Source organism: Leptonotus elevatus, chromosome 6 (assembly GCF_054856555.1).
Source record: "Leptonotus elevatus isolate MCC_2025b chromosome 6, RoL_Lele_1.0, whole genome shotgun sequence".
Classification (NCBI taxonomy): Eukaryota; Metazoa; Chordata; class Actinopteri; order Syngnathiformes; family Syngnathidae; genus Leptonotus; species Leptonotus elevatus.
The window spans coordinates 16,732,374-16,745,397 of record NC_141244.1 but is presented as its reverse complement, the minus strand read 5'-3'; the positions used below and the strand labels follow the sequence as shown (position 1 = coordinate 16,745,397).

General features: G+C 38.9%; 1 protein-coding gene across 1 annotated transcript; it reads left to right on the top strand.

Annotated features, from left to right (window-relative positions):
• The first annotated feature begins 99 nt into the window (after positions 1-99).
• On the top strand, positions 100-2,140 carry ino80c (INO80 complex subunit C). Its single transcript, XM_086078830.1, has 5 exons — positions 100-359; positions 934-1,068; positions 1,158-1,269; positions 1,440-1,507; positions 1,598-2,140. Exons 1-5 carry the CDS (start codon positions 186-188, stop codon positions 1,727-1,729), a joined length of 621 nt encoding a protein of 206 aa, XP_085934956.1. The 5' UTR covers positions 100-185; the 3' UTR covers positions 1,730-2,140.
• Positions 2,141-13,024: the final 10,884 nt, after the last annotated feature.

The following is a 13,024-nucleotide window of genomic DNA, read 5'->3' as shown; positions in this document are numbered from 1 at the left end:
TTACTTTAAACCTAAATCTAATAATACTACATTTAATTCATAAAAAAAAACGAATGTCACGTGGGCGTCCCCGGAAGTTAAATAAATCAACATCCGGGTGACGCCTGCTGTTAAGCCGCTAATGCTAATGCCAAAGCTAATCCTCGGGTTAGAACGCCGCATTTAAATCGACTGTATCGCAACACATGGCATCACAGCTCCCTATTACGATCAAGAACCAGACATTGGCAGTCGGCCCTGCCGCTCTGCGGGGGAAGAAGCGTCCCGGTAGTCCAGCGGTGTCTGCCGCTCAGCCGCCCGGCGGGGGCACCAAGAAGAAGAAAGCTCCGCTAATGATGACACAACTCACACAAAACCAGGTTGAAACAAACGAGCTTCCACGTTTAGGGTGCATTAAAACGTTCTGTTCTGTCACAGTATTTGTTTTTTTAATTTTCTGAAATAAACAAATGACAGTACAGTCACTGTACTGCTGTTGCCATATTTGTTGATCTCATCTGTACCACTACCAACAGTTATGTAATATGTTGGCTTCAGATATCGCTGCCTGGGTGGTATGTCCATTTATATTGTATGTTTCCCTTCGATTATTGTAAATAAATAAAAATAAGTAAAAACTAACAAACATGCTCTAAAAACTAAGACGGATTGAATTTAAGTCCCAAAAATTAAAACTAACTTTATTGAACAACTATTATAACCTTGCGCTAGACTGGCCAGAAAATAAAAAGCATAAATAGAGACCAAATCACTAACTGGGACACACTTTGAATAGCAAAAGCGCCCAAAAAATGTTTATACTAAAATTGTTCTGACAATTAAATTAGAATGAATCAATGTTGATTAAATGCCCAACCCCTACCTTTTCCTTACACTCTCCTTACATCATAGTCGCCATTTTTGTTGACATTCCAAACACTGTGTTCCAATCAGATGTCAGTGGTAGAAGTGGTCCCTGACACGAAGGCGGCTGGATTGGTGGAGAGCACGCCGTTAACAAGCATCAGCATCAGCACCAGCACAGAATGCACCGCCAAGCCACCGCCGTTCAAAGATGCCTCATTTATGGTGAGCGAGTGCCATTTCGTTGTTGAACACAACACACGGTATCAGATTTTGTGGCTTCAGTTTAAAATGTTTTCTCTCCATCTTGGCAGCATTCGGGGATCGGCGGAGCAGCAGCAGGCAAAAAGAATCGAACGTGGAAGAATCTCAAACAAATTATGGTTTTGGAACGGACGCTACCCTGGAAGCTTGACGACGCAAACTGTAAATGAATTTCTATCTGTATATGACTGATACACTTGTTGACTCTTGATGTAATTAATTAATTTGACACATAATGACAGTAAGCTCATACTGCCTATATTTTGTTACAATAGATTATGTCTGTTGACAAATAATTTAGTCATCTTATTCTTGACCTTTTGTATTTAAAGACTACAACATTGATGCCCCTCCCTCTCTGAAACCATCCAAAAAATACTCGGACATCTCCGGACTACCTGTGAGTAAATTTAATGTTGTATTGAAGAACTGTCACCTTCACTGGGGCTAAGCCTTAAAGCTATAACTTATTATTTGTACTTTTCCTCAGGCAAATTACACAGACCCGCAGACCAAACTTCGCTTCACATCCACTGAGGAGTTCTCCTACATCCGCCTGCTCCCCACGGATGTCGTCACAGGCTACCTGGCGCTGCGGAAGGCAACCTGCATCGTACCCTGACATCATAATTGGATGGTTTTGCAAGCAGTCAAGACGGCTGGGAAACTTCCGACCAGAAAAGTGTGAATAGCTCTGAAAAGGACAGAGGAAAGGAAGGTTTTAAATTCATTTTCCTGTGTTTACCTGGTGTAAGGGGGCTTAATCGTGGTGTGCCTGTGAATATTCTCACTCATCCAGGTCATGTCATTCACAGTGCATTGCCTCAATCACAACTGGACTCTTCTGGTTGTCTTAAAGGACGTTTTGTCTCTTTTTGAGCAGGCTTCGTCAGTTCACGCGCCAAGATTAGATGGGACAGCTCTCGTAATCGTTGCGGTTACAATACAATGTGCCCCCTAGTGGATCAGTTCAAGAAGCTAAAAATGTTTATTATAAAAAACTGTAACTCCAAATAAACACTTTCCATCTGTACATGTGTCATGGCTGCTTCTGCTAAATGTAGCTCACATTCATGAATGTATGCAAATGAGGGCCTCTGCTTGCTTATCTCACAGCATTTGAGCCTCCTATTGATCCCCGTTGTTAATACATTTGAAGTATTAGATGTCGTCGTCAGCAGCAGTGGTCACTGTCTCGCTGCTGTGGGCCCGAAGGCGAAGCTGATGGTGGCACTCTAGTACATCTGTTCACGTTAGAGCAGCACTTTCATTCCTGCTGTGGCATCAAAACCTCAACGCGGTGATTAATGAGGGGCAGGACAGGTTGTGCCAACACAGCATGCCACCCAATAGTGCGTCAGTGTGTGCGTGCGTACACAATTTAGGGTTGCTGTGCTAGGGGGTTTGCGAACAACAAATTACAGCAGATGAATTATAATTGGAAAGTTTGTAATGCTGTACAACTGCACTGCGTCATAATTGACTGCTTTGCTTATTAACCTACATGAGAGGGGTTGAATGTCAAAAGTAGTTGTCAGTGTCACGCAAGTTATTTTAACACCCCTAAGTAAAGCAAATTAAAACATTTATTTAAGTAGAGTTCCCGTAGTTAACCTTTTTATTTTCCCTGATGATTTTTGAAAACATTTCTCTAATTTCAACTCCTTTGTCAAAAAAGGCGTGTTGCATTTTTTTTTAAATCTCCACAGATGACACGATGTGAATGAGATGTAAAGATGACAGTTCTGGGATTAATTGATCGAATTGTTCACTTATTTTAAAGAACTTAAACCTGAACTTTTTCTTCTCAGTACGAGCACTACAAAAGCTAATAAAAGAGGGAAATTATTGAGCGCAGAGATTTTATTTTATTTTTAAATTTTCTTTTAAGTTTTTAAAACCGGTATTATTTGGGTAAAAACAAAAACATTTTGGTCAAAAAGAGACTGACCCACTATTTTGGTCTCTTTGACCCAACATTCTGGTTTGTTTTGTACAAAATGACTACATTTTTGGGCTTGTTTTGTACAAAACGACCTATTTTTGGATGTTATGTGCAAAACAACACAAAAAGTTGTGTCAAATTGACCCATGTCGTGGCTCTGTGCCTTTTTGCCCCCCCCCCCTCTTTTTTTTTAACCAAATTATTTTGAGTCGTAAATGACGGTACAAACTTTGCCTTATTTTGAGTGTTTTTTTTATTTAAGTAAGGGAGTTGAAACAGTAATTTAGTACACAGCCTGTGTACTTCAGCCACCTTCGTGTAACCACAAAACGTCGTATATCTAGAAAGACCGTAAAGCGAGGACCAGTACTGTACTTGGAGCAACATTCAGCCTTGCAATTACACGTGGTCACCACCAGGGTGCAGTAGAGATCCGTTTATTCTACTTGTCCGTAGGCACGGATGCTGGTTTAATCAACTGCTCATAACCATAATGGCTGTATAACTTAGATTTATGGCGTAATATCAATCAGTAGTGACGCAAGCTCATATAACAAAACAAAACAAAACAACAATTGTGACATTACTAAATTGGACATACAATACAGTATTTTTTAGTATATTGTAGAATGTAGTAAGAGTAGCATCATTAATAAGCTAATAGTGTCTTATCATGCTTTTCTTCCGGACTATATTGTACATAACAGGTGTCTTGGGAGGCACATGATACAAATGAGCGCCATTCCGCTGCTCATTTGGTCCCCGGTCTTCCCTCTTTTCTTGTCACCGTTATGGTGCCTAATGAGGGAGAAGATGCTGTCTGTGCTGTCTAATGCTGACACAGTGGAAGAGGGCTTTTCTCTGGCTTTGTACGGCACGCAGCTGACTACTTTCACGTGTAGCTGGGCATATTATTCCTAATTATAGCTGCAATTCAGGTATCTTCGCTTGGCCTTGCTGAGATCCGGCATGAATGTTAATGGGAAATTGACTTTAAGTGTTTGAATACAGACATTTGTGAGTCTGTGAGTGCCTGCCCAACCAAATATGATGTTAAACAACAATGGTTGTATTGCTATAGCACCCTCTGGTGGTTATCTTATTAGTGCAGTTTAATTTTAATTAAGAATGTTTTGGCCACTGTGTTGGTGAACATGACAATGACATGTAACATGACATGACATGGCCAAGCCTATTTCATCATCGTCATTAATTAATTAAGTGAGTTGTTGCTAGTTAGCGCTGGCATCGCACATTTTTCCTTGTGAGTCAAAGCAAAACATTGGCCAAATGATGGCTTGCATCTTGAAACATTCAAAGTCAGGTCACTTGTAACTCAAGGCACATTTCAACAGATGAGTTGATTAAAAAAAGACAAGTGGAAATCCAGACATACTTGACATGATCACTCAGGGACTGGCTAATGAATAGAGCTTTCGGTTGCTCGGATTAATAGCAAATATGTGCTGTTTTTTTGCTACGATTTGTGGTCTTCTCTGTACATCTATTTATGACTTCCACTCAATTTCTTATATTAATATTAATCAATTAATTAATTAAAATCTGAAAATACAAAATATTTCTTTCAAGTCCTGAATTCCTGCCACGCCCTTTAGGGAAAGACTGAAAAATGCACAAAGCCACCTGTAATTAATGGGGAATATGACAGCATTACCATATATATATATATAAAAAAATTCTTAATCCTTTAGATCAGTGGTTCTGAACTGTTGCCACCATGGGACCTGCATTTTCATTTTGCCGCCAAGTTGCGACCCACTTTTATAGAAATGAGAATAAAGAAAAAGTGGTGTTGAATAACAGGCTTTGTAAAAATGTGTATTATATTTCAAAAACAGAAGTAGGCCTACACATGATTTTGTGTTAAGTGCCTTTACAGCACCCTTTTAAACACAGGATGAATATAATAACAGAATCAACAATGATTTAAATGAAATTAAATATCTAAATTAGGGAAAATAGCCCAAAAATTTCACATAGCAGTAAATCTTACCACTGATCTTTTGGGCCATAACCCAAAGTTATAACTAAAGTAACAGTAACAGCTAATTTCTTATGAACACCTGTCAAAAGAAAGTCCGACCTGGAATGAATTTGAATCATTTCCCTGCAGAGGTAGTCTTCAGTTTAAGATGGAGTTCTGCTCCTATTGCAGCTACAGAACATGTAAATACATTGGAACAATCCGTAGTCTAACATAAAATATTAGGGATGTTCAATACCACTTTTTTCCAGATCGATATTAGCATAAGTGCTAAACTCTTGAGTTGTCACTGAATGATACTGGTCCTGATACCGATGCCGGTGAGCGCATCTTCTTTATAAAATGAGTGCCAGGTGACCGGTTGTTATTGTTAGACTTTGGAGGTCAACCAGCAAAGTGTCATCAGATCGCTATAATCAACTCATTCACATATCATTACACTTGACGGGATAAAACCCCGCTAATCCCATTGAAGATCCAATAAGTGTCCTCTCACACAGGTTGACTGTGTGTGCGTGTCCGTGTGTGTGTGTGTGTTCACAAGGCATACGGACAGGCCAGAAAAGTAATTCTTCATGTTGATGGACAACGATTGTCCTTCAAATGCACGACCACATTTGGTGTCTCCTCTCTCTGTCCTTCTCTTCATTCTCTCTCTCTCTCTCTCTCTCTCTCTCTCTCTCTCTCTCTCTCTCTCTCTCTCTCCCCTGTGAAAGACTTTTCGCCCTTCTGCCTGCCATTGCTGCTGGCTTGGGGATTAACACTCTGCTTCAGGCTTTGATTGATAACACTTCTGTCAGTCTGTCCCTTCCTGTCTGTCCCTCTTGCCCCTACCTTTGTTTTCCTGCATTCATATTAACACTGCTTTGACTACTTTAGTATACACTTCTATGACAGTTAAGAAAATGTTACGTAAAACATTGCCTAAAAATATTATGAGGGCGGCAGTTTGATCCTGGACACACCTGGCCTATAGCAAAAAAAAAAAAACCGGAAAAAAAATAAATCTAAGCCTTCTTAATATAATCGCCTACGTTTTTTTCTTCAGATTTTCAGGAAACACAAACAATTGAACCATTTGCAACATGAGGAGATGATTTATGACAAAAAATTGCTTTTGCACAAAAAAATACTTAGGCAATTATTTTAAGAGGGTGATTAAATTATTAATTTAAATACAGTTAAAGACTAAAAAAACATATGCAATGCAGAATTTCAGAATACAATAGATAGTGTGAATTTTATTGACACAGTTGGACGGGTATTAATTTAAGGTATATTATCAAAGTAGACATCATGTAATTGTATTCACAATTTTAAGACAGTTCCCAAGCATCCAAATAAAAGGTCTCAGGCTTTCTTCCGCCAAAAAAGAAAGGATAAAAAAAACATACAGCGTACTAATATCAAACACTTGTCACAATCATTTATGGCTTTTCCAACCCTGTTGAAATCGGGTCACATCCTGTTGAAACATGTCACTTCCTGTTGTGATTGAGCCATTTCCAGGTCACTTCCTGTTGAAACAGGTCACTTCCTGTTGATTTTAGACCACTTCCGGGTCACTTCCTGTTGACATTAGGTCACTTCCTGTTGACACTAGGTCACTTCCTGTTCAGGTCTGGGTATTTCCTGATGAGAATCTCGGGCTTACCTAATCATTTGTCCAAGATGGTCGCGTAGTAAAGCTAAAAATAAATAAATAAATAAATAAATCACTATTTAAATAGCAGTCTATCTATCTATCTATCTATCTATCTATCTATCTATCTATCTATCTATCTATCTATCTATCTATCTATCTATCTATCTATCTATCTATCTATCTATCTATCTATCTATCTATCTATCTATCTATCTATCTATCTATCTATCTATCTATCTATCTATCTATCTATCTATCTATCTATCTATCTATCTATCTGCAAGGGATGTGACCCAACAATCTTCTCCACGACAGATGGAACCAATCTCGCCATTCCCAGACACACCATCTATTCATGCTTACCTACTATCCTTGTGTGTGTGCGTGTGCGTGTGATGATAGCTGCTGCAGATGCACCTCAATGTCTCCCTGCTTAAAAGCTATTATGTGTCACGAGTGGATTTATGTGCTGTCAGGTGTGTATCCCACCTGATATTTCCCCACCAACCGGGCCAGCCAGTTTGGTATCTGATGTAGCTATAAATGTCAATTCCAGTTTCAGATTAGGAGAGCAAACTCAGGTAAGTGATGAATTTATTGTTCTTTTCTCTCTAGCTGTTTTCATCCATAGCATTTTATCTCAACTGGTGTTTCTATCAAGATATTGTAAAAATAAGTTGGTTTGTGCAGCGAAAATGAAAAGGCTTTGCAATAAAATCCATTGTGTGACCGGGGAGAATGTTTATATTGATACCGAGGAGGCTTTATGAGCTACTGTATCTCCAATAACTACAACTAGACATCCTAATACGATGTATAATGCTCTCTGCATTAGAGAGGTAATTGCATTGGCTTTGCGAGTAAAACAAGTTTGTCTGTGTCAGCGTAAGGACAACGGTATCATTGTCCTTGCAAAACAGCACTGCGCCTTTTCACATACAAGATGGGCTCTCATTTAGCTTATATAAGCAAGAGTTTCTGATTTGGTTTGGTAATACCGAGTGGAGGGGAAACAATGACCTCGAATGCACACACATGCACGCAGTTGGTGTTTTGGGGGCAGAGTGGTAGTAAATGAAGCGTGAAATGAGGAGTCGGAGGTGTTAGAACAGACGATCGCAGGTCAACATAGATCAAATTTCAAAACAATCAGAAACAAAGCTCATTGCAATAGTCTACCCCCTAGTGGACACACATGGTTAATGCAACCTGGACCAGCAATTACAAGGGGATGAAACAGGTTCCCTGTGGTGCACCACTTTCGAGTTTTTCGTTTTTAGAACGGCCCTTCAGATTCAATGTGATGACCATGAGGTGGAAAAGCTGTACATAGCCTCATCTCTGGCATTTTGCTTCTATATGTACTTTTGATAAGCATCTTTTACTACAATCAAATGATCATCATCTGAGGCGATGTAATTTAAACCGAGCAATGAGGAGCATAGTCTAACACTAAAATGAGTGCCATAGCAGGTCACATAATACTACTGAAGACAGCCACTGTTCTCTCCACCAATCGAGTCCATTACAATCGCCTCTTATCTGTTCTAATATGCTCCGCTGTTAATGAATAATCAGTCTCGTTAATGTCCTGCTAATTAATGGCCCATCAGCCTCTTCCGAGTGGCAATTAAGTGCCAGTCGAGGCGTCTAATTGGCACGCTTTCTGAACTGGGACCTCTGGGACGGAGAAGGTGAATTATTGCCTTGTCATGGTTGTAGGAAGGACGTTTAAGAGGAATGCTGACTCGCTTGTTTAATAAAACGTATCATCTCGTTAACCCGCGCGCGGCAGTAAATTGAATCGTAGTTTTGCTTGAGTGATTCTGTCAGAGGACAAAGTGAATTAAAGAGTGTTTGGACCTTACACAACAGCGTGAGCGACCCGGGCAATTGCAGATGGCCCCGAAAATGAAGGGGACCCCGAGACATGGTTGACAGGCCCAAACCAATGACAAAACAATGGTGGCCTTGATAAATATCAATTTATAGTATATATGGTAGTTCGTTGTGTAAATGGATAATTGACAGATTTGTTTTTTCTTTTGGAAAAGGATTTGTTGAGTGGTTGCATTCCAGACGAGTCGTGTCAATCATATGCATCGTTTCCCGAAAAACCCAGAAAGATAAATCTAGCACAGGGAGCACCAACATGGTGCCCGTGGGCAGCAGGGTGCTCTCATGGACCTCATGAGTACCCCGCGGGCTTGTTCCAAAAATAGCTCAACAGTACATTGCGATTTAAGAGAGTCCTGTTTTTCTGAGAATTTTTTGGGGGGTTGTTTTTCCTCAATATAAAATGTTTCTGTTTCATGGAATAATTGTTTCAGTTTTTGCCCCCCCCCCCCCCCTCTTTTTGGTGTGTGGGTGGGTGGGTGGGGGGATTATTGATTTAGATTGAGATTTTGGGGAGGGTGAATTGTTTTCCTTAAACATTTTTTTTACTGAAAAATATTCCAGAAAAAACAGTAAAAAAAAAAACTATTCAGAAAAAAAGAACACATTTTACTTAAAAATAAAAACAGGAAAAAATATTCAGAAAAACTGTAAAAAATAATAATCATAAAACAAAACAAAAAACAGAAACAAAAAAAAAATATATATATAAAAAAACAAAGCAGCAAAAGAAAAAGAAAAAGTAAAAAGCCTAATAAATACACATAAAATTTCCCCAAAAACAATGACAGATTGAAAAAAAAGACCCATGTATCCCAATTATAGCAAATTTACTTAAAATTGCTTAAAATTGATAGTAATTATATTTTTTCAATTTGCTCATAAAAGTCATTTTGCATAAAGCACACAATAAAATGATTTTTCTTTTAAATAGATAAATAAAATTAAATCCAGTGGTTAGGGGAAAAAAACCGTCCCAATCAAAATATGTGGTTGAACAACTTTCTTTTAAGGAATACAGTAGGACTGCAATTATTGAGTATTTTAGTATTTGAATACTCGACTGAAAATTCTATCGAGTACTCAAGTACTCGGATAAAATATATTTTTGCTTGGATAAAGAGTAATTTAAAGTACCCAACAAAAAATAAGAAATTTTCACTTAATGAAAAACCAGTTGGTTTCCTTTTTTAAAACTTTTTTTTAATCAAGTTAATTTTTTTCAAATTGTACACTTACATTATAGGCCAGGGTAGTGATTGTGCATTTATGAATTTGGAGCAGTTGACAAGTAATAAGGCAAATTAAATAGGGTATTTTTAAGGCATTTTATTCTAATAATAATAATAACAATAATGCATCAAATTGGTAGCACTTCACACTGATCAATAGGCAAGAAAGTAGCTCTCAACTTCAAAAATGTTGGTGACGTGGAAACAATCCCTTGCGTTACGTTGCATTGTTTCGAGACATTATGACAAGATGGGTTACAACGGGGCACTTGCGCATTCCACTGTCCAGTCTTTCTTTTCTACTGCTTTGGTTCCGATGATCTCATTGTGATCTTTGACTATTGTTTTGAGGCAACATGCAAGTATACAAGATAAACAAACCTACGCGTGGCTGTACAGATAAGACGCGCACAAGAGAGCCTTTTGTCATCATCTTGAACGGCGAACAAAGCAACTGCACGCACCTCACGCGGCGCTGATGATGAACTCCTTTTGTTAATTAGTCTTACAGAGAACAATTTACGGCAAACAGTAAAAAGCGTAAAAAAAAAAAACGAAGAGAGGATACAATCCTCAACATATGGCAGGTTGCTGGCTGCGAGCGGCTGGGTTAATTAGCTCGACTGTTGAAAAGAAGCAAACTAGCCAAAGGTTTAGGGCAAAGTTGAAGGCGCGAGGAGCCGAGCCGATCTACGGTAATACAAGCTAACGGCTGCGTGAGGCGTCGGGTTCCATTCTCGTATGGCTGACTGCTTGCTTCAAGCTGTTGGATAATGAGTGACAGCGAGGCAGAGGCGGAAAAGGGAGCGATAGGGAATGGGGAGGAAAGAGCAAGGTAAGGTTTCTTTTATAATGAGGGGACAGAAGAGACAAACAGCAAAGACAAAGGGTGCGTTTGGCAGCTACTGTATACACACACGCGTGCGTGCACACACACAAGTGGCTTGGAGCGTCTTGGGATAATAAGAAACACAGCGTTTTTCTAATGAGAAACAACAGCTGAAGCACCGATGGCGGAGGAGAGAATGAGGAGGCTTGGAGGCGATGGAGAGCTCCACTTACTGTACTAAACAAGCCTCTGCACTGAATTACAACCTTGCTACGCGATACTTAATGAAATCAAGTAACAGATGGAGGTGTTTAATGCATCCCTGACCAAAGGTGGAGTGCAACCGAAGATGTGTATGTATTGTTCATAACATTATGTACACGGAGTTCGACTTTCGACTGGAAGTTCACCACTGTGAAACATCAAAAACAACACGTACGGTCAAGGCAGAGGGGTTTTGTGGTGATGGTATTTGAACATGACAATATGAATCGTTGTTAACTCATTCACTGCCATTGACGTCAAAAATTCATTTGAACTATTTCTATTAGTTTAACATTTTTTCCACTTTTGTTAACAAGAGTATGAAAACCTAGAATTATTTTTATTGTACATTTAGAACAGATATAAAATGTGTGATTAATAGTGAGTTAACTAGTGGAGTCATGTGATTAATTACGATTAAAAAATGTATTCACCTGACGTCCCTAATTTTTTATAATTTTTTCTTTTCTTTTTTTAATCGTGTCAGGCGATTGAAATTTTTTAATGGTAATTAACTGCATGACTTTAATAGTTAACTCACGATTAATCACCAATTTTATATCTGTTGTAAATGTACAATAATTTTTTTCCTAGGTTTTCATACTCTTGTTAACAAAAGTGGATTTTTTTTAAACTATTAGAAATAGTTCAAATGAATTTTTGACGTCTATAGCCGTCAATGGCAGTGAATGAGTTAATCTGGGCAAACGGACCAGAAAAGGGACCAATAGAGATCCTGACGTTGACGTCCCGCGTCCCAAAATGGCCGTTAGGGCAACCGTTTTGGCAGCATAGAGAACGCGTCTGCCACTTTGAGTAAATGGCAAACGCCACACTTTAACAATGATTGACAGCTGTTGGGACCAGCTGCCACAAAAAGAAGAGGCAAAAAAAAAAAAAGGATCGAGCATGCTCCAGGCTACTTAAGTGGAACCAATACGTAGCCTAATGTTGCACTTTGTACATGGTGGCTAAATCAACAGATGCTAACTGTTAACACACGCAAAATGTGGGGGAAATAATCTGTTTCGCTCATTTTCGCTGCTACGGTTTAGTCGATATTACACTGTTGAATTTAACAACATTTACGATGTAAATGCTAAGTTGCTAACGTACATAAATAACACCGCTTGTGTGAAACTGCCAACTTTGATGGCATTTTGACACATAAAGGGGGATTAAATCCTGATTGCACAAACTTGTAAAGCCTTTGTATGATCAGATTTGAAAGCACTCCCCAGCAACTGACACTTCATCGGCAATCCAACATGTCCACCTCGCGCATGTTTATCATGTCCTTTTCATCAAAGTGACTGTCAATGCTACTAGGTGTAAAATTGACGGACAGACGCTAGTTTTCGCCCTTCACGCCATTGTAGCCCATGCGCTAATAATCTCCTGCACAGGGGGGCGTGTTCAGAAAAAGTCACGTGACGTCAGGATCTCTATTGGCAAGTATATTTAACATGGAAGAAGCCATTTTACACCAAACAAGGCAGATTTATACAACGCTGTTAAGCTAGCAAGATTGAGGAAGCTAACAAGGCACTTCCTATTAGTGCTCTTATTTTGAAAGCCACATCCAGTGCACCACATACTGGACTGATGCTAACTTTACAATAGCCACAAGGCAACAGGAATAATCTTGGTTTGGTGTAGACAGGGCTTTGGTAATAGTGAATAAATATGTAAATTAGTGAACAAATATGCGGGGATTCTTTTTTTTTCCTAATTACGATGACAAAAAAAACATTGCTAGCTAAGGAGAAATAAATAAACATCTCTGGTGAGTACGATGCATTTTATTTATTTATTTTTTATTCTTAGACATGTTATGAGCGAACACTTAGCTTAACGATTAGCATCGCAAAGTTGCCAGTCGCGGCAAAATAAGCAGTTTGTGTGTTTGATTTTGTCACCAGGCGAGCAACGGTTTTCCGTTCTGTTTCAATACTGTGTTACTAGATACTCAGCATTTTCACAGTTTTAATTTAGTTTAAAGTTTTTATTTTGTGCTTGGCTTCAAATTGTTGTGCCACTTGAGCACAAAAAACAGCACTTGAACCAATCTGCTACCAAATAAAAAAAAACGTCAAAAATT